The following is a 23247-nucleotide window of genomic DNA, read 5'->3' as shown; positions in this document are numbered from 1 at the left end:
ATTGGACACTTTAAACATGCTTTTTCATCACAGTGGAACACTCTGCTAAATCAGTTTGCATTGGTTTAAGGCTGAAAAGGAATAATTACGAGTAAAATAAAGTGCCTCAATAATGCCGCTAAATTTCCATTTTTTGCCGCTAAATTTCTATTTTTGTGCCACTAAATTTCCATTATTGTGCCGCTAAATATGCAAATCCATGCTGTAATATCCTGGGGGGAGGGGTCTGACTAATGGAATGATTGTCATTCAACATGAGTACCTCTTACTACAGAAAAGGTTGGAGACCCTTTCCCTCCCCAAACATCAGACGTCATCTTTGTTTTGTCACAATTTCTTTACCTCCAAAACGTGACTCTTTAGCAGTATTTCAAAGGTAAGCATTCCCTGCAGAAGACGCTCCCTTAAGCTAAAGCTCTGTCTTTAAAAAACAGAACATCCCCGCTCTTTAGACTGCACTTAGGTTGGCTCTGAAGGCTCATCACTGCCTGCTTCACAGAGAAGCAAATCAGACGGAGCAGTGGCCTCAGGTTTTGTTCTGTCGAGAGTACTTCACACAGGATGGCCCCACTCACAGCAGCAACAGGCACTTCTGAAGACAAGACACAGGAGTTGGAATCTAGTTTCAACATCTTCACAGGAGGTTAAGTGCCTGCTGGGAACAGCTAAGTTGTACTTGGAAAGTACAACAAAGAAATCGATAAAGGCCACACAATGCGTCATTCGTCGTTTAAGTTGCAATTAACAGTATTCTATATCAAGGTTGTCAAGAAAACCACAACTATTTACGTGTTTTCTGTTTGTAAATGTGGTATACAGAGAGCATGTTGGAGAGTTGTTTCCAATGCATACTTTAATAGAGCCTGTTAGTCTAAGAAAACTAGACAACTGATTTGATATTTAACCCTCCCCTTTTTTTAGGTCTCGCCTGGCGAAAGCAGCGCATGCGTGGCTCTCGCCATTGCAAGTACCTTTTGGAAACAATTCTGCGAGGGCTCTCATGCACGCGTCTGCAATGGGCAAAGATGGCTGCTCTCGCCATTTGTCCATTGCAAACAGCATGCGCGTGCCCGTGGGACTGTGGACAGTCCCACGCCAACTTGTTTTTAATAATCGTGTCAGCGTGTTCGGTTTCACTTTCACTGCCGCTAGTCATCCTGTCAGCGCGTTCGGTTTCACTTTCACCGCTGCTAGTTTCTCCCTGCTTTCGTCTCTGTCACACTCTTCTCCTTTCTTTCTCCCTTCCGCCTTTCTTTTTTGCTCTGGGTCAAAGTCTATTGATGTGAAAATAAGGTCTGCACCCCCCCCCCGACCCAAAAAAAAAGAGTGCAAGCTAGGACTAGGTCCAACCGAAAACCACTGACTCAAATCAAGCACTTTCATGGACGCCATGTTCTGGATTTCCATGCAGCCTTCTATGAATTACAGTGTGCTCGATGCCGGATTCGCTGACATTAAACCATTTCGCTTCAAGTACCAAATCACATCGGTGTTTCAAACTGAACCGCAGGAGAGGAGTGGAAGGAGTGGCATTTCCTTAAGTATATGTTGACTCTCGGGGTGTACGGGCAGTAGCCTAGACCCCAGAGGTGTAGTGAGAGCTCGTCGTACATTATGCAATGTCGGAGAAGCGCACCCAGTCTTAAATCCTGACTTTATGAGGGGATATGCAGAACTGCAAGTATCAATATGTGAAGGGAAATCCAAAATTAAGCCATCTGCGCACATGATCCGAAAAATCTGGATAACGGGGGCAGGTAATGCACAACCACTTGCACTTGAACAGGTTTCATAAGACCTGCGTTTCTTTGTAGGGGACACACCCCCCCCCCGGGGGATGATGCAAAACCCGCTCTGGCCGCAACCTAACAATGTCACTTCTTATTCTCTCCATGACCACCTGCTTCTAGGAGATAATGGCCTGTGTGCAAATAACTCACTTTTAGATGTAGGTGATACTGTGCATTGAAATTCGAATCCCCCACCCTCCTTAATAGGGTTCATACCAGAGGGTAGAAACAATCAGATGCCCTGCGGGAGCTGTGACCATGCACAGGGGTCGGACTGAGACAAATACGGCTCGGCACCAAAATAGAAGTCACCACCCATTAACGAACCAGATAGCTTAAAACAAGTGTTCCGCATCTGGAAAGCAGCCAAGTCCTGAACTTGAAAAAGGCACGCTGTATGGGTATTTTGCACGATATGGAGAACTGCGTGCATGCGTGTTTACTGCACACAACGTAGAAATATCAGGAACATCAACAGTTAAAACCTGCCCGGGTGGTCATAAAACAGGCCCACATTTCTGATTCTGTGAGACCGCCTCAACGGGCACTCACTGTCCGTTAGCCCCAAAGGCCAGTCCGACCTTGACCCAACCCCAGGATTCGGCACGCGTACCGTGCGTGAGGTCCAAGAAGAACTCAGTATGAGAAACCCATGCTTATATCACACCTAATTGCTGTGAGGTGTGTGGAAAGAGATATCTTGGGTGGGAGAAGCTAGTAAGGCCTGGACCCTTCATATGTATGAATATCGGCAGGGGAGGATGATGAAAGAGAGATGCCAACACTTTAATAATTGTAATATAGGTGGCCCAGCTAAAAAGTCGGAGAAATCCAAACAAAACTGTCTCGAATACCTCCCATCACACCGCGCGGAAAAGGTGTCGCTGCCGCTTTGAGGGTCATTTCCAACTTGAGGAAGGTGGGTCATGGGCCACCCACCCCCGGCTTCTGTTTGGGCTCCTTTGGTGTCAGTCTTTGTAGAGTGAGAGCTGCTTACGTTGTGATCACCTGAAAGTGGACAATGCCATGAAATAAAAGGCCTTAGGGCAGAGAGAGAGATTAATCTACGGGGGTCAGACACTTATCAATGCACCGCGGGGCTGGGAGGGAAGACCCTCTCGGGGATTGGACACAATGACTTTCAGGTAACCCCCGCCTTCCTGTGGAGCTAGTAGGGGGTGTGGTGTGTAAATACTGAAGAGGCCATAGGGTGGAAGCACTGTGACCAGACGCACCCCACGCTGCCCCCGTGAGGGTCTCCGTACATTCATTTTATCTTGAGGGGGAGATCGCTCAGCCTGCGTGGGAAGGCCTGGCGAGCCCGGACCGTCCTTTAAGAGACCTCATCCTGGCGAGGAGGCCGAGCGACCGAGGAGTGCTGGGACATCCGTCACTGAGGCTAGATCGCCGGTGCCGAGCAGAGCCCCCTCTCCACGGTGAGTTGTCTTCCAGACTTTGTTTCTCCGTGGGGCTCGCCACAAACCCTCGGGTGGGGAGTGAGGGGGGCAGGTGAGTGCTATGGTAGCAGAGCGCTTTAGAAACACAGTTGATAGTTTTGCCTACACTTTTCATATTCCAGTGGTTTACAGGAGGCCCAGATATCAACACACCATCGAGACAGCTTAATTTTTTAAATGCCCTCACACCCAGGGAGCCGTCACACTAGTCTGTTACTCGTCGGACATTGAGTTCCAATCAAGTCCCAATGCATTTTGCTGCTGGTATTTTCTCCTTACTAAGGGTGACATCCAAACTACAGGTGCCAGAATGCAAAGCGAAACGGGACGAGGTGATCCTCCGCTCCAGCTGCACTTAGTTAAAAAAGCGACTACTCATTTTCTGAGAATTCTGGTACTCAACAGACCCCCATGATATCAGCGCCGCATTTTCCTTGCATCAGACCATGTTATTACCTCTGCCAATCCCTGTTTTCTCAGGCGACGACAGGTTACCACGAGACACAGAGAGTCTCCAGTTTGATAACAAGGAGGGTGGAGACACTTTAAGGCCTGGGCGTGCGAGTGGGGTACCCTGGTTGGTGCTTTGACCCCGGCGTGCGAATGCGATACCCAGAGGATGCTGTGCCCCAGAGGTTGTCCTGTCCCTTGTGCCTGAGAGCTGGGCTTCCCGTAGTCAGTGGGCCTTTCGTCCATGGTGGGGACGGTTGTCCTGCCTCTCTCTTGAGGCGAAAGAGGAGTGAGCATTCTTTTTCTCTTGGGGTGAACTTTAGTGAGTTTGTGCTTATCATTGATCTTATGGCCGTGGATGAGTGTTTCTCTTCCTCTGTTAGGCTCTGCGTGTCTGTTCTCTCTTTTTCCGCTAAGGGTCATTTGATAAGTGGTTTACTGTCTCTCGGCGTGAAGATGAGTGAGGGGCTCTCTCTGCATGATTCGGCTTTCTCGCCCCCTCTTCCAATGGATATTCTCCCTTTTGATGGGTCAAAGACTCCCATGCACCTAGAATGTTACTCTATCCTGTGCACTCAATAAGACAGGCGCGCGACAGCCACTGGGCCTACTTTGTGGCCCACCCTATCAATGGATAGATTACCTGTCACTACTCTGGATTATTCCGGGCATTTCATAACCAGTAATTTGATGGTACAACTGTGAAGGTTAAAAAGATAAAACATTAAGGACACTTCATCCTTTATAAATATTAACAAGCATTGGCATAGCCAATAGGTCTCGCCTTTGGGATCTTATAAGTATTTAGTTATGCAGCACAATATCCTTACTGCAACAACATTAACTGTTGCATGGCTAAAACGTATAAGGTCCCAAAGGCGAGACCTATTGGCTATGTCAATGCTTGTCTTTGTTTATCCTTTTGCTTTAACATATTGTACTGGTTTGCTTTTACCGTTCTTCTGTGTCATTCTTTCTTCCTTTTTCACCAGTTATTCCTTGTGTTTCGTTTTTACTCTTTTTTTTGCTATAAATCCTTGTTTAGCTTAAGTTGTCTAGCTTTCATCCATATTTTTCAGTCAGTGCACTTTCATTTCTTCCATGATTCCTTCATAAAGGCTTTTCATAGCATTCTTCATAACTTTTCTTCTTTTTGTCATGTATTTTCTTGTTTTTCATGTGTCTTTCTTTCTGCCATTCCCTCCTTCATATTTCATTGTCACTTTGGTATTGCTTGTGAATTCCCATAGAAGCCCAGGTTAGATGTGCAGGACATCTAACCTGGGCTTCTATTGGAATTCTGTAACGCATATTAGCAAGCCCATTATCGCCGTTTTAGCGACAGTTTCCTGTCGCTAAAACGGCGATAATTTTTTCGCCGGTCTTGCTAATATGCCCCACAGTTTAGTACGGAGATCACAATTATAAGTGGTGCGACGTTTACCTCAACCAGTTTTTACTGAACACAATAAAGTTTGCAACCTACACTAAATTTCTGCAGGAAACATTTGCCAAAATTTAACAGGAGAAAAAGGCCAAATCTTTACTAGGATATGCGGATATTGGTGGGCTAACGCCAAAATTTGCTAATTATTCCACAAAAGGCAGAAAAGGTGCAATATATCATACCGATAATTGTCAAACCTGGGGGTGTCGGGTTTTATAGGGTGCACTAAATTCGGACTGTCCCTTCAGGACACCTGCAATTATGCCCTGTGTGTTGGATGTTTGCTCACTTGCGCGTCTTCACCATATATATTTTCTAATATTACTTCAACCGTGTTTCTTTATGTGCATGTGGTGGCATGGCAGGGGACAGGGTGGTATGGACTTTAAGTGGGGGTTGCACTCAGGGCTCTTTGACTCCCCTTTTAACACCTTGGTGTCTGGAACTCTTAAGCGTCAGAGAGGCCACTAACGGAGGCGTAAGGACTAATACGCGTGATACAGATGCTTGCGTGCACCACCAACCTCTGGCAGGACCTGGCGAAGAGTTTGTGGCGAAAACAGTGGTGACATTGCATGGTTTAGGACTTGTCAGTGGTTGTGTTGTCAGCCCACGTTCCTTTCCTCGGTCTCCTACGCCTGCATTTCTCAGTTTATAGTAAATTCTGAATTCTTACTATCTCTATACTTGAATGCTTGGGCACGCACTACCCTGATGTCCTCTATTATGGAACTTTTTTGAGAACAGTAGTGCCTTCTCAGGAACCTATGTCTTCACCATGGTCAAATGTCATGTGACATCATCATGCTGGGATGGGGAGAAGTAGTTGAATCAGGGTCTCTGCATGTCTGACTGCCCAATCTGGACATGAAAGAGAATACATTGACCATAGTTTACTGTGTACACATTTGAAGATACAGTGGACTTTTGAAAACGTTTGGAGTTTGCAGCTCGTCAGGTGTGGACTTTTGCGACTTGTTTCATCTGATCCAGGCAGAAAGAAGGTTCCTAGCCCCCAAATGAAGCTCCCTGTGATGCAATACTTAAAAAAAACATTCTGGTGGCATTTGGTGTTGCCACTTCAGACAAGAAAGGTAAGTTCAAAACATGGGTGACCAAGGAGGCTAGATACATGCCAGATGTTCAGGGTGTCTACCTGTAGATATATTCACTGAAAACACCAAAGGTTAAAGGGATGTTATATTTAGGTGAAAATGTCAGTTAGAACCTACTGTTTTAAACTTGTGCCCTAATGTAACTTTAACTCACGCCACCGCCATGCACAGTGTTATCAATAATGTAATTTCAGATGTTGCAGTCATATTATCAATGATGTCATAGAACAGGTCACAACTGATGGAATGTGGGTGGTAATTAGCACTGCATGGAAAGGGTGTGAGGTATTCTTTCTTTAGGGCTCTTTTTATAGTTAGTTGCTTGACCGTGTCCCTGTGAGCACGTGCTCTGATGCCCACCTGGCTCACCCACAAACCACTATGTTGGGGCAGCAGGGAGAGCCCCACCGGCCCTATCTGGGGGGTACATCAGCAGCCAGCATTGCTCCTGCTTGGCAAGAGTAGCTGTTCTGTTATGTTTCCACAGAGAGGGAGCAATATGTGTTTTCCCTGTCCGCAAGAACGCGGGTAAGAAAACATATCTCTGGTTCCACCCTGTGGGAATATTTTTAAAGCTCCCGCTGGATGGGAGAAGACATGTGTTTCCCTGCCTGAGCTCTTGCGGACAGGGAAGCTACTGTATCCAGGGGGTGGGAGTGAGCCAGCCCCAGGGATGGGGTCATCGGGGCCCTTTAAAGCTCGTAGAGGTGGGTCACGCACCTCCCTCACCTTTAATTTAATTTTTCCACAGGAGGATGGGGTCTCCTGGACCTTTAAGTCTAGGGAGGGGGGCTGTGCACCCCCTTTCCTTTATCTTAAATTGGCCAAGGGGATGGGGTCCCCAGGGCCTTTTGAGGCTTGAGGTGCGGGGTTGTGTGTCCCCTTTTATTATAAATTTGCCCCAGGGAATATGGGCCCCAGGGGCCAATTCAGGCCTCGGTAGGGATGGTCATCTCCCTCACCTTTGATTGAAGTATGGCCCAGGGGGAATGGGGTTCCTTTGGGTCTCCTATAGGCTCGGTGGGGATATGGGTCCCACTCTCCTAAATATGGTTTTGCACCATCCTCCCTCCTGCGGGCCCTGGCCCACACAAGTGAGGGTTTTTTTTGTAGCACAAGAGATGATTCTAGAATGTTGCAGCTGATTCTCGCATCCACCATAAATTCTCATTTAAAATGAAAAAAAAACATTTTTGGCCCCAAGGAGGAGTCCTTATGAGCCCCCCCACCACCAGTCATAGGGGGTCAGTCTATCCCTACTGAGCCCCCTTACACGTTTAAAAAATATTTTTTAGGGCTGGGTACTGAGTCTCGAGTCTTAAGATGGCAGCCACTACATCGTTTTTGATGTGGAAGTAGCCAAGCAGATCTCAGCTTGAGATCTGTCTTGAGATCTGTCTTGTCTGTGGAACCTTCGCAGCATGATATATACATTTTCCTTTTTTAACATTTATTGTCCAAAAATGACTGACCAGATTTACTTTAAATCATAAAAGCACACTTTCTGGAGCCAGTTCTAGCTTTCTGTCAAATTTGGTGTAAATCTGTTTGGGATGTAGCTGTATCTACAGTTCATATGGAAAATGACTTAGGAAACACTGTTTTTGGACCCCCTATCTTCTTGGTCCTGGTTGACAGATCACTCTGAAACTTGCCAATTTGTAGCTGAGGTGAAAGAACATTTATTTGGAAAGTTTTGGGAAGATTCATCAAACGGCACCAATGTTATTAGAAAAAGAATACATGCTTTTCCTATGAAAACACAATCCTAACTGTAACCAGTGGCGACTGCCAGTGGGGGATATCGACTGCCAGTGCAGGATATATGCATATATATCCCCCACTGGCAGTCGCCACTGGTTATAGTTAGGATTGTGTTTTCATAGAAAAAGCATATACTCTTTTTCTAATAACATTGGCGCCGTTTGATGAATATATATATATCCTCCTGTGTCAGCGTGCTGCCTCCAAGTTGCCAGAACGCCGGCAGTGCTCGTTTTCCAGCACTCAGCTGCGTTGTTCGAATTCAATCAAAACTCCGGTTTCTTTTCCCAAATTTCTAAGAAACCACGGCACTCCCGTGCTGGTATGTTCAATGTTTCTTTATTTCATGCATCTACGCGTTTTGGTGCTCATGCACCTTGGTCACGCTGCGGAAACAGGAGTTTTGATTGAATATATATATATATATATATATATGTATACACACACAAGTATCAAAGTGAGGAAACCCCTAATCCCTTTTCATAAACACCAATCAGAACCAATCGGTTTGAGTTGCTCTAACCCAATGATCATACTCCAAGTGTCCATGACCTTCTAGTATCCACATGCATACCTCGATTTGTTGTTTTAAGCCTAAAGAACAAATGAGACACAAAGCTGTAATTGTATGAACATTCAAAGTGGGGATGCTATGAGCACATGGACTTTAATCATCCCCTGGAAAGTCAGAAAAGGTTGAGAACCTGTGCCTTCCATGAAGGCATGAAAAGGCAGTTGAAGATTCCCAATTTTGCTGGCCCCAAACTTATCCTTTCCATCCGTAGGATGTCCTGCCCCTTAAAGGCAGAACTTCCTGCAGCAGATAATGGAAATCTAAAGTACAACAACGTGGGTGCATGGACCAGTCATGTACTGGGCTTTACGTTCTGGGGTCTTTCAGAAAGGCACTTGGCTGGTCTTTTACGGCATACGTCAATAAGAAGTTTACAGGTTTCATTGGGGTACAGCTGCCATATGGCACCAGTTCTCTTGCTGCACCTTTCAGCTTGGAGAGGCAGCAGTAAGAGTTTCATGATTCCCAAAATGTGTGCTACAACCCCCTTTTTAAAATTGGCATCCAAATGTATTCTTATCAAGTTTTTTAAGTACTTTTTTGGAGTAGCACTTGTGAAGACCTCATGAAATCTCCTGACTTTGACCTTTCTCTTTGAAGAATATTTGCATAAGATGATACCCTGGATACAATAAGGCTCTTCACAAAGTTCAGATTTCATCAGCTGTCGGTAGCAACAGCGGTGGGAGGACAGGCTCCAAATCTGGCGAAGGGTTTCTATTGAGAGGATCTCATAGAGTCAACTATGAACTGGTTCAGTTTGTCCTCTTTGTAGTTCCTTAAGGAGAACGAGGGCTGTAGCCAGTCTAACTGGAGAGGGCAATATCTATGGAGCAAATAAGGCAGCAGCTTGCATGGGTGAACATGAGGGTTCATCAGGCTTGTTCAGTTTTTGCATAGGTCATTGTAACAGGGGACATATGCAGGACAGAAAACCAGTAATCTGATAAGTATTGAGAAAGAGAGAATCCTATCGGATAATGTTCCAAACCAATGAGGAATATTGATAACATGAGTATGGAAAATTACCCGGAGTTGTCTTGTAAACATGTTTTATTTCTGCAACAATGGACATCTTGAAGATTTTAGCAAATATATTTTTTTATATTATTTTTTATTTATTATCAAATATCTTTGTGCGAGAAAATATCTGCAATAACATTGTTTGAGGTACATCCAATTTCTTCTGAAACTGTGCATTCTGATAGAGCTTGTCTGTATTTCTCAATGCTTAAGAGAGAGAAAACAAGATATTTGTAGCTTCTCTGTTGTAGGATGAAAGTGTCTGAAATAGCTTAGCACTACATAATCCTGAATAAAAAAAATCAAGAAAAAGTTTTATTATGTTTTTGTGACTAGCAACCAGCATATTTTGCCCCAAGTTTTTATGATATTAGTTGATGGTGACTCATGGTTTTTGCCATGGAAGTATTATAATCTTACACAGAAATTCGCAAGTATCGCAGTGTCTTTCTAAAACCCACAAACACTACCTTGTTGGATTGGATAACTGTGTTTATGTTCCTTGTAGATTGACATATCTATGATTGCTGCCCAGGCTGGGCCATCGCTGAACAACCTGGTATTGAAATCACAGGAGCTGGTTATCCAGTTGCATTCTTTACAAGTTGACCGGCAGGAATTTGTCTGTCTGAAGTTTCTCATTCTCTTCAGTGTTGGTAAGTACCTTAATCTGTTCTATGGCAGTGGTGTTTGGTTAGTATGCACTATATTCTGCACAAAATGAATGAATCTTGTTGTTAAATACCAGCTGAGATTCATCTTTCTGATTGTAGGCAGCAGGGTGTTAGCTGGTATTCAGTTGCATTCATAGATTTGGCTTTTACTCCTTCTTCAAGATTGTTACTCTTTTTCACTATGCTATTGGGTGTTTGGTGGGTGTATCGTTCCACCCCCTGTGAAGTGCCTGCATTCAGATGCATATAGGACTATTTTACCCGTGAAAAATACACTCAAGTCAGCAGACATTCAATTATTTATATCATACCTTCATTACATACAAAATGCAAACGTTTTATTTTATTTTCGCACTGAAGCAGGCTTTTAAATGTTTTATTGCGGACTCAAAATAGAGGCAAGATGTATTGGCTTTGCCAATACTTGATGCTTTTGCTTTTGTTTATATAAGCACTTAGCAACAGTGACAAATAAATGTGTTGCATAAAATAATTATACACTTAATAATGAACTAGAGAAATTGGATTATTGGATGAGGGGGGTGAAACCCTTGTCATGCAGCAACAGCAATCCTTGTCAGGGTGAAGTCACAAGTAAACCCCAACTTCATCTGCGCTGAACCCTCTTGTAGCTTGACTTAACTCAGAGGCAATGTGTGAAGTATCTATGCAGCACTTCAAACAGTAATAAAGTGAAAACATAACACAAGAAAAATCCCACACTAATTTACAAAAATAGAGTAAAGTTTAATAAATAAAAAGACCAAAACAACAAACATCCAATCAGAACTGTAGTTATGCAGTTTGAAAGATTTCTGTGAATATAGCGCCAAAAAGCATAGAGTGCTATTTGTGGATATCTGGACACGTTAGACGAGGATAAAGTTAAAGGTTCAGGCCGACTGCGATGGACCGTGGACTGGCTACAGAGACCAAGTTGGGTCCGCTGAACAAGAGTAGCTTAAATCATAGTTGCGAAGAGTTGCAGAGCCCCACGTCAAGTAGCTGAGGCAATGCGATGTCCTAGTCAGAGATGCGTTATACAGTGTAGGGTCAGAGGAGCTGCGGGGTTGCAATGTAAGGGCCTGCATTGTTGTCGAGGAAGCCGTTGATGAGGGAGCTTGCGATGCAAAACCCTGCGTCAAGGATGTGTATCGCATCGGCTGGTTCCAAAGAAGCTGCTGGGCTTGCGATGTGGAGTCCTATATTGTTACAAAAGCTCCCATCATCGAGAGGCTTGCGATGCGAAGGCCTGCATTGGGGATGCGCTGCATAGTGACAGTTCCAATGAGGCTGTAATCGTGATGCAAATTTCTTCTGCCAGGAAAGTCCACACAGCAGCGGAGATGCGTTGAGCTGGCAGAGCACCTTCAGGACTACTTGGCAGGGGGAACAACCTTTACAACGCAACTTTTACAACGCACTACACTTACAACGCATTTTTTACAACGCACAATCCATTACAACGCATGACATTACAACGCATGACACTACAACGCATTTTTAAAAACTACCTTTACAACGCATTCCATTACAACGCATACTACCATTACAACGCATACCATTACAACGCATAATATTACACTACACTATCCAACACTTACCCTACTGTTGCACCCCCTGGAGTTAGAATAGTAATTTTTACCCCTATACTATCCAACACTTACCCTACTGTTGTACCCCCTGGAGTTAGAATAGTAATTTTTACCTCTATACTATCCAACACTTACCCTACTGTTGCACCCCCTGGAGTTAGAATAGTAATTTTAACCCCTATACTATCCAACACTTACCCTACTGTTGCACCCCCTGGAGTTAGAATAGTAATTTTAACCCCTATACTATCCAACACTTTCCCTACTGTTGCACCCCCTGGAGTTAGAATAGTAATTTTTACCCCTATACTATCCAACACTTTCCCTACTGTTGCACCCCCTGGAGTTAGAATAGTAATTTTTACCCCTCTACTATCCAACACTTACCCTACTGTTGCACCCCCTGGAGTTAGAATAGTAATTTTTACCCCTATACTATCCAACACTCACCCTACTGTTGCACCCCCTGGAGTTAGAATAGTAATTTTTACCCCTATACTATCCAACACTTACCCTACTGTTGCACCCCCTGGAGTTAGAAAAGTAATTTTTACCCCTATACTATCTAATACTTACCTTAAATGCAATTTAATATTATGCGTTGTAATGGTATGCGTTGTAATGGTAGTATGCGTTGTAATGGAATGCGTTGTAAAGGTAGTTTTTAAAAATGTGTTGTAGTGTCATGCGTTGTAATGTCATGCGTTGTAATGGATTGTGCGTTGTAAAAAATGCGTTGTAAGTGCATGCGTTGTAAAAGTGTGTGTTGTAACATCATACATCCACTTGGCAGGGTAGGATTCACAGATGGCAGAGTCCAGCTGCTGCTTTCAAGTGTTTTGGAGTCTTTTTTCCATGAGGCTCTAGCCAGGAGGCCAGCCAACTAGTATTTGGAGTCACACTGGTGGTCCTGGATACAACAGATGGAGGCCCAGTCCTTCTCACCCAGGCAAGAAGGCAGCAGGTCAGTACAGCAGCACAGCAGTACTTCAGAGCAGCAGTTCAGCAGAGTGGCAGTCCTTTCAACTGCACAGCAGTCCTTCTTAATGGCAGAATTCACAGGCCCAGAAGTGTTCTGAAGAGTTGGGGTCTAAGGTCCAGCATTTGTACCTGGTGCCCACTTTGACACGGAGGAAGCTTCTCAAGTTTACCGCCCCTCTAAGGTGTCAGGCATCTAATTCCTCCATGTCCTCACCCCAGCTTGTCTGGGGTCACAAAAGACTAGTAACAGTCCTATTGTGAGAGTGCTCAGGCAGAGCCTTTGTGATGTGCAAATGTGGTAGGTGACAGCTCCTGGTTATTCTTCCATTAAGTCCATAGATAGTGCCAACGTTCTGTTGATCCACTCTTATGACAAGGTAGTTTGACTAGGAGCAAATCTGTTGAGTAGTGGACAGATGTTGCTGTTTCAGTTTATTGTTTATTGTATAATTAAAATGCTAGACCATCCTCAGGACAATGCTTAGATGCAAAATCATAGATTTCACAGTTTTGTATCATCTGCCTTTGAAACTTGCAGTAAAATGCACATTGTAATTTCAATGGAATTGAATTTGAATTTGAGCGTATCACAATACTTGGTATTGCCGCATTAAAAGTTACGATTTTCCTTTGAGGAGGGTTCTGATGAATTAGAACACAAAAGCGGTCCTGTGGCTCTGTTTCCGAGTACTGATATAGATGGCCACAGAACGATGGGACTCAGTTGTGTGTTCTAATAGGTCTGGCAGCCAAAGCTTTTGCCAATGTTTGTTATCTTCATGTTCTCCCACAACATGTATATGGGATCTTAAAATCTCTAATGATACCATTATAGACCCAATTATTTTCACGTCATTTATTTTGGTTCCTCCTTCCTGATGTCTGTAGTTATTGTTAATTTCTGTCTCTGTCTTCTTATACTTTTAATTCTCTGTTCCCTTTCACCTTTACATTGCCCTTTATTATCCTCTTCTTCTTATTCTCTTCCACCATGATTAACTTATCCATCTCTTTCCATCCTCTGTCTTTCTTATTGTTTTCTTAATTCATTGTCTTCCCCATTTTGCACCATCTATGGCCTTCACACTTTACCTCTCATCTATACTTTATCCCTTTATCTTTCTTAGCTTTCCCCATGTTATTCTCAAAATATTGTCTTCACGCCCCTCTCTCCATCAACTGTATTACTCATCCCTCCCTCCATACACCATCTCTTTATAGCACTTCTCTACTTTACATCCTCCATCCATTGTCCTCCCAACCTCTATCTACTCTTCCCCATCACTTTTTTAATGTATTGACTTTGCACTATCTCATTCATTGTCTTCCCAATCTCTAAACCCATCGATTTTCCCAACTCCCACTCCATCCATTGTCTTTCCCAGCTCCAGCCCAATCTCCATCCATTTCCTTCCCCGGCTCCCTCTCTACCATTCTCTTTCCCAACTTCAATTCCAAACCATTTTATTTCCCAACTTCCATTCCATATGCTGCCTTTCCCAGCACTCTTTAGCCATTGTCTTCTCATACTTCCAATCCATAACATTGTCTTCCCCAGCTCCAATTCAATACAACTCCCTCTCCATCCATTGTCTTTCCCAACTCCAACTCCATACCATTTTCTCCCCTAACTCCCATTCTATCCAAGGACTTTCCCAACTCCCACTACATGCCATTGTCCAACTGCTACTGCATCCATTCTAAGTTTCTTTGAGAATTTTATGGATATTATTTATCCTAATATTATTTATTATTTATCCTATACCATCAAGAAAACTATATTTGCAATGGAGATATGGCACACTACCTCTGCGAGCTTTTACTAGCAGCTGGGCATCAAATTCTGTTGAGACCTGCCCTGGCTGCAGTTGTGTTAAAGAGGAGGAGCTCCATGTACTATTTTTTTGCCCTGCATACACAAAAGCTAGGAAGCGCTGGATAGTGCCTATCTGCAAAAATATGGGTTTTCGGCAATGCAGCCATGCTTTTAGAATTTTAAAAACTGACACATCTGAATGTATAGTTTTTGCAGTCTCTAAATTCCTTTTTGCAATGTGGAATAGGAGAAGGGGACTATGCACTACTTAATGTATTGTCATAACATATTTCATTCTGTGCCAAGTTTGTCTGTATATATATTTATTTTTTTATGTACTTTTTAAGGCAAATTGCCGAAATAAAGATATTTTGATGATGATGATGATCCATGTCTTCCCCAATTCCCACTCCATCCAAGGTCTTCCCCAATTCCCACTTCATGCCATTATCTTCCCCAGCTTCCCCTCCATCCAATGTCTTTCCCAACTCCACTCCATCTTCATTGATTGTATTCCCAACTCCCTCTCTATCCATTGCTTTCCTATTTGCTTTTTCCACTTTGCTCACCAATTCTTATATGTGACCCTTATTAGGTTGATTGATTCCTGGAATCTTTAACCATGTGAGCCCAACCAGCGTGATGAAAAAACCCATCTTTGGCAATGGATAGTTCAGTGGTGTAGCAAGGAAAGGGTGGGGGCGGTCTGCCCCGGGCGGTATTAGTTTTGGGGCTGCGCCCCCCCCTGCTCTTACCTGCAGCCGCGCAGGGCAGCCGTCGTAGGAATCGCCAGCATCCCCTTCCCCGCTGGGATAACTATCTTTTTGTGGGTGTGATCAGCTGAAAGTTGGTGGTCTCTGCCCTCCCAGATTGAGGCACATTTTCTGGAACCCATGCATTAGTGTAGTCCCTGTTTCTAAAGGAATATACAGTGTGGCTCTTGTACAACTCAGACAGGGACTGCCATGATAACCACATGAGCATTATAAGACACTAATATCTGACACAAATCCAACCACCCTCTTCTTCTCTTGTTACCGGAAGTTAACACATGCCAGCAGTTTACTCATTTTTAGGGCTCGCGGCTGCGTCACAGTGCGTAGCCTGCTCGCGCAGCGAGAACCCTTTTGTATGGGGTTTTGAAAGCTGACCACAAGCTCGTGCGTGTGATCAGGCTTTCACCCGCTGCTATTGGCTTGCGCGTGTTTTTTTTACAGAAATAAGGCATGCAATTGGGCAAAGGCAGGCGCATGTCCCACCTTTGCTCCGCCCATTCCCAACAGTGGCTAGCACGCGCACCCGCGCGCGTTCGCCTCGCTGCCGCGCTCCCTTGCCCCCGCTCCTCTGTGGTGCGCACGCAGCTCCCTTGTCCCCGCTCCTCTGTGTTTGTTGTTAGGATCAGGTTCTGCGCTCTGGCCTTCATTCTTGTGCTCTCGGGGATAAACCCCGTGTCATCACCCACACATTTTGCAGCAAAGCTTTACCAAGGACACACAGCATGACATGCGGCGGGAGGGGGGCTGATGGCCGCACAGCAGGACCCCTGTGTGTCGCAGTGAGAGTCCAGCAGCACTGCCCCCCGCCCCCCCTTTCCCCTCAAGGGCCTGATGGCTTTCATTCGTGAGTCGTGACAAAGCTAGGAGGAAGGTGTCCGGTCTGCGTGTATTGGCACAGAGTGCGAATGAGTAGACTGACTCGGGAGGAGAGAGTGCCACACTGCGAGGCAGTGCCTTTCTTCCTTAGAATGGGCTTCTAGGCGCGCCCCCTCCGCTCACAGGACCAGCCCACAATGCGTCATGGCAGGATGAAACAGATGACCAGCTTAGCCGATGTGTACACTTTCGACCCTAGTTACGTTGAAAACTGCGGACGGGTGGAGAGAGGGTGGAGAGAGAGGACTGTTTGTCTGCCCCATAGGGAGATACACTCCACCACCCCACAGGCAGACACACACATGCACCCCCGAGACAGGCACACCAGCACCCTACAGGCAGGACACACACACACGGACACACACACGGACACGTTATCTTCTTTTTGTTGTTTCTCTAGTTTATTGTCTCTAACGTGCATGGTCTTAGTCGCTTTCCTTCCTACGTACATTTCTCCAACATTGTCTCGCACGCTCTGTTGCTGTTTGTCTTTCAGCCTCTCTCTCTTTCATTGAGTATTTTTTTATCTCACTTCATGTGCAGTGCCCTCCGCTCTCTCCTCGGCAAGCTGAGAGGTCCCTGCTCTGCCCGTCCTTCCCTCAGTGTGCTCAGCTGGAGTCCCAGTAACCTCCACTACCCAGAATGCTTTGCAAATGTGAATGGCATACCCCCAAGCATTGGCTTCGCATATTTGTTCATTAAGTCACTGCTATCAGGGTGTAGGAAAATCCATAGCTGGCTCGCACAGTCCGTCGTCCTCTGCCCTCCCTCCCTCCAAAAATCTATAGCGCCCACATCACCCGTACCTCCTCCCAAGAAAAATCTCTCACTAGCATTGATTATTATCCAGTTTCCACTCCCCCACCCAACCCAATCCACCACTTTTACGTATCAATGTTCACATATAAACAAACCCCCTCTCCCCACACCCCTCCAACAAAATCTATATCTGGAATGTATCACCAATCACCAAGTGTCTGCACTCCCACAAAAACAAAAACACAGCTGCCAATAGGAATAACAAGAAGTGCAAACACTGACCCTCCCCCAATCAAAATCCATAGCTGGCATACATCGCCCTCACCACCCCCCTCCCCATCCGCTCGGTAAACACATTTGATAGTAGGCATACATCGATGGGGGCACTCCCATAACCAAATAAATTCACATCTACAGTCCACCATCCATCACCCCTCTCCAGGGCACAAGTCCTATAAAAAGAAGTGGGGGGACTGACCAAGTTAGGCAGTATGCAAGTGACATAATAATGCGTGCCAAAACAGCACATGATGTCAAGACGCGTGGCATCCCACTTGGCATCTCAGGAAGTGACCTCACTGGAAGACTCTGCATTAGGATGAGCTGCGCTATAAAAAGAAATAAAATAGTGCTATTTATATTGTTTTTTGTGTAAATACTGGGACAGACCCAACCATCTGACATTCTTAAAGTGCGTGCACTTATATACACAGACTGAAAAAAGTAACAAGCATTTGCAATGCAATGGGTCTCGCATTTGCGAGAGTTTAAGGTATTGGCATTGTAAATGACAATGCTTCTTATTTAGCCGTTTTGAAAAACAACACATAAATAAAAGGCATTGTCATTTACAATGCCAATAGCTCAAACTCTCTCAAATGCAAGACCAGTTGCATTGCAAATGCTTGTTATTTAAAGAAAGCTTCTCCATACCAAGATTCCAAAGAACATATCTGAATTTATCTTCTGCTCTTTGTGGGATGATAATGTGGTGATTCCGGGCGGCGTCTATGCATGGTCTGGAAGACAAACAGTCTACTCCGATATGTGAGGACGCCAGAAGCTGACTCTTTCAGCGCTAATTGCTGTTGGTAAACCTTTTGTTAAATGCCTTGTCTTGTATTTCTTATCAAGAACATAAGATAACCCACAAGTAAGTTTGAAATGCTTGAGGGCTTTGCAGTGGAAGCTATGAACGGGTGCTAAAGAATCACATTCTTTCCAGATGTTGATGTTGCATGAAGAAAAGCAGGTAGCTTAAGAAGAACGTATGTGTACAATATCTGCAACATCATTACCGCTTGATTTTGTGTTGTATACAATTCCTCGAAAAAGATAACAAGTCAACAATGGCACAGAAACTCACAGCAACTTGCACACAACACAGTCACTGACCTGCTATTGTGGTATGACTCTATTTCAATCTTGAAGATGCATTTACGCGCTATTGCTTGTTTTTTCATTTATAAGATAGATATTATAATGCTCTTTGTTATATGTTTGTACTGAGTTCACTTGAAGGTGAACTGCAGCTTAACAAATTTGTCATTGCTTGCACACTAAAGTTCTCGAATGGCTCACGCCAATTCTACACAACACAACTAAGTCAATTGTTTACCTCCCTTTTCACTAATGGACCATCTCCAATTTTGGAAAATGTCCTGCAGTGTTCTCTACACATCCCAATGCAATTCACTTTAATAAATAGGGTATCGCTTTACAGTAGAGGGACTTCCCAGTTCACTTTTACATTTCCATCCAGTTAATATAATATCACTCCTGGTTTCCAAACCAACCTATGAGATTTGACTTCTAACTTCATTAAAGAACTTATTGACTAGTCCAACATATGCCGTACCCAGAAATATTTTCGGGGTGTCCTCAGAGACACTTGAGATTGGGTGATGATAATTTCTTACCCAATTGTTTGCATTTACTGTTCTTCTCTTCACCAGGCTTCTCTTTCCTAAAAGCCTGAGCCAGCTTGGAAATCCAGGTTGTTAACTTTCAAGATGTTGACAGGTTATTTCTCATTTCTACCACATTGTTGCGAATCAGTTAATAATTACAAATAGTCTTCACAGCACTTATTGCATTCTACTTCCACCCGGGATCTTAAGCACATCCAATCCTTGCACCAAATTCTTTGACTTTTAAATCAACAACCACCTCTCTCGCCTAAGATGCACATAGGGGAAACACTTAGGGGCATATTATCAAGGACGGCGTTAAAATTACCGACTTTAGCGGCACGAAACTGCCGCTAAAGCGGAAATAATAGGCTTGATAATATGCCGCAGAGAATTCCATTAGAAGCCCATGTTCACACCAGAACATGGGCTTCTATTGGAATTCTCTGCGGCATATTATCAAGCCTATTATCGCTGCTTTTAGCTGCAGCTAAAGCGGCGATAATTTTAATGCCGTCCTTGATAATATGCCCCCAAGATAGTCGGGTTCCATCTGTCCCCCCACCCCAGGCTAAAGCATCTAACTCTAAATCAGACCCTCACCCTTGACACAACGTAGTAGAACCTACATCAAGATGGTGGCACAGAGTCACGCACCCGTAGCACCAGCAGTAGCCAGACACGGGTCCTTGGGAGGGATGTGGCCATTTGTTTGAGTTACAAGTGCTAATGATCTGTGATCTCAAGCAGATATCTAGTCAGAAAACCATGGAAAATAGACTAGTGAAGGTCATCTCCTTCTTCTGGTACAGGGAGTGGGCCTTAAGTGGACCCCAACTTGAGTGCATTCAGTGAAGAATTCATTGCGAGGGGGCAATTGTGCTTTCTCCTCCAGGAGGGTTTAACGGCGTGGACAGAAACCATTTTGCACTTCTCCTAGGCTTGATTGGAATGCTTGGAAGCTCAGCAGGAGAATTCCATTGCCCTGGGTGAGACTGGGTGAGTGCAATGGCTGGACTCGATGGCTCAGCAGAGCAATGCATCTTCTAGAGAACTCTTTGTTTGAACTGGATTCCTGGATTCCTGGGTCGTTTATGCTTCTGAGGTCAGCCATCTAAAGTTCAGCGCTAAAGGTTGAAGATGTGGTATTGTGAGCTACAATAGGCTTGACTCCCTCTACCTTCTGGACAGTTTCTTCCTCCACTTCTCGAGTGATGAGGTGACCGCCCTTAGACTATGACACCCCGTCTTCTTGCCCCACTTCATCCTTCCGATCGACCAACCCCCTACTTTGCCTCTTGCTTATCTGGTAGAACTGCTCTTTGGTAGGCAGTGAAAGTGGTCTGCCGCCACTGTTTCCTTTCATGCCACCTAACTATTAAATTAGTGAATGTACCTAATGTATCGTTCGCTCATATGCACTATATAAATTAAATTCTGCACATTGTTTCATTGCTGTAAAGTGCTCAGGCTTCTGTTTAGACAATATTTGCGCTCTAGAAGAAAACGAACATCTAATTAAAAAGTGAAAAACAGAAGGCTGTGAGGTGGGGAGCTGCCTATGAAATCATATTATCCCTGCACACACTTCTTTTTCCCAGTTACGCCCGGCTGAAGGCATTGCTCGTTTCCCCTTGCAAACCCAGCATAGACACTCGCAGGAGGCCCACTGTCACCGTGTTTAAAAAACTGAAGCCAGCCCGAAGTTTTAAAATAGAGCCTGTTTTTGGAAGGCTCGTCACCCATCAGACCGAGACACATAATTGCTGATAGGACGTCGGCATAACACGACTGTTGACACCATTCCGGCGATATCTAAATGAACCTGCGTCACAGGAATGCAGCTAGAACTGTCCCTTCACCAAAAGCCAGATTTCTCAGGAATATCCCCCGACACGAAGTCTGTGGTAAAAGCGACGAACGCCGTTTCACACATCAAATGCTCGTCGGTGTTAGACATAATATCTGCCGGGCAGGGGCCGCTGCTAGGGGGCCTGGGCGCTCGGCACGCAAACACCTTCAGCTCTGGAGAGGGGGCCCATGGTACTTGGTCGTCGTACCCCGCCCCAGCCGTCCAAACGTTTCTCATCTGTTTGCATCGCCTCGATCACGTTTTCACAGTTGCTCCTCGCAGGCCGCGTTCGAGCGATCCCTGTCTCCCGTCGCCATAGCAACAAATACGTTCGGAAGCGCTGTTCCGATGCTATTGCGGCCTCTGTGCAGAAGCCGATCTCAAACGTTGTGGTTGATCCGCGGACCTGTACCTACATAAGTGCATAATTAATCCCCCCCCCCAAACCTCTCCCCCGCCATTGCGCCACTGGAGCGATTCCTTTTGGATGGTGTACTTCATTCTAACACGAATCTTGCACCTGGTTTCATGGCCAATGAATGCCCTGAGCTCTTTTTTTAGGTTTGTCCTACAGATATCTTTAGCAGTCTGGAGGGATCTCCTGCCATCACACAGCACAAACTACACACCACACACCACACAACAAAATAACACATGAACATATATATATATATAGAACGGGGATTTTGGCCAGCCACTTTCATTGGCCGACTATTGTAGTTTTGCAGGTTTTAGCCATTGGATATGAGGGCGGTCCATCTGCATTTCTTATCACACCCAAAATACACACACACACAATATCCCCCACCACGCACACACTCACTCGCCATGGCAGAGGTTGAGGTGCCGCTGCCACCCACCAATCGTCTCTGCGGCTGAACCAGCGCTGTACAGCAGTCTTCAATGTCATCTAGGTTGAATGAGCCAATTTCCACCCTGGTTGGGCGATCGCGGACGCGGCACCCAAGACCCTTTCCTTGTTACACCTGTTGTACACTTTAGGCAAATGGCACCAAACCATCAGTTGGTTCTTTAAAGCCTTCCTGGCCCACTCGCAACTCCCTTTGCAGCCGGTGCAAGTCAGCTGTGAGCTGGTGTGCTGTAGGGTCTTACATCACGTTCAGAGCCTTACAGATCCACATAAAGCGTCCCGCAATGTCCGCTTTAAACTCATTCAATGTTTTATCCTACATAGCCCTATCTACCTCCCTCTAATAAGGCAAATCGGGCCTGTGCCCGTTGTGGGACAGGCAATGCTGGCTACCACCACAGGTTATTGGCATGCTCCTCACTGTCCTCCTTCTGAATGGGAGTTCTTTGCCAATGGGGGCTGGTACCCTAAATATTTGGTGAGGCACCCACCCAAATATTTAGAGGGTAAGCCTCAGGTGGATGTCAGCCACGGCTCATCATAAACAGTGTTTATAATGAACCACGCCTGACAGCTGTGGCATTGAGGGAGAGGCTGAAAATGAAGTAAAATTGAAGTTGAAAAAATAAAAATGCACTTGCCTCCACTGGCTTGCCTCCTCCGTTCCTCGTGAGTCCCTCAGCGCTCTGACCGCAGCAGAGGAATCCTCCACACAAATCCCGACACTGATTTTATGTTGCAGATGAGCAGCGTGAGAACAGCGCCAGGATTGGCTGGAGCAGGCTGCCTCGATGCTCCTCAAGGCAATGGGGGATTGTGCCTGCTCTCCACCCAGCTGTCTTGGGCAGCTGGGTGGAGAGGTTTACACTGCACATGTCAGGCTTTCCTGCGACGGCTGACCGGCCAGCCTGACATGCGCTGTGTAAACTGGTGGAGTGAGCACCACTCCCCTGCTGCAAGTCAGCAGCAGGGGCCCCGCCCCTAAACATGGCTTGGCTGGGGAAAGGGAATGATAAAATGTAATAAATGTATTTTATTACCCTTTTATTTTTCACCTTTGCGGCAGCGCTGGCAACAAGGGGGCGACACTCCTCTGTCCTAATGGAGGGGTCGCTGATGTTCTTTACTGTAGTGATGAGCTGACTGTTCTTCCAAAACTACAATCGTCGGAGTTCTGTGTTTTTGGGATTCTCCAAGCGACCTAAGCGGCTGAAAACGCAGCCCACTTCCTAGACTTAGTGCGTCTGTTGACAGAAGGTGCTATTACCAGTAAGTGGAACTCTACTTCACTGGGCAGAGATGGAAGGCATGGTCCTTCACAGAGAGGAGGCCGTTGCCTTCGCAAACACCCCATTACTGGTGAATGTGATGTACAGTTGATGCTCCTCACACTGCCCCCGAATACTGGTGCATCAACATCCTGAACACCTTCCTCCTCAACTACGACCTACAGGGACCTTGTGGTCCTTACCCCCTCCAATGCTCCCCTTGTGTAACTCCTAGATGCACCCCAGCCA

At 45.3% G+C, this 23247-nt stretch overlaps 1 protein-coding gene across 1 annotated transcript in view; it reads left to right on the top strand.

Annotated features, from left to right (window-relative positions):
- The window catches only part of NR5A1 (nuclear receptor subfamily 5 group A member 1), a 426966-nt gene that overhangs the window by 323713 nt on the left and 80006 nt on the right, over window positions 1-23247 (top strand). Inside the window, exon 6 of the mRNA XM_085616228.1 lies at window positions 10129-10276. Within this exon, the coding sequence (XP_085472354.1) occupies window positions 10129-10276 (148 nt within the window). The remainder of the gene's footprint in view (window positions 1-10128; window positions 10277-23247) is intronic.

The sequence above is a fragment of the Triturus cristatus genome, chromosome 1_2 (assembly GCF_964204655.1).
Source record: "Triturus cristatus chromosome 1_2, aTriCri1.1, whole genome shotgun sequence".
Lineage (NCBI taxonomy): Eukaryota > Metazoa > Chordata > Amphibia > Caudata > Salamandridae > Triturus > Triturus cristatus.
The sequence above is the reverse complement of the archived record's forward strand: the minus strand, read 5'-3'. Positions and strand labels throughout refer to the sequence as shown.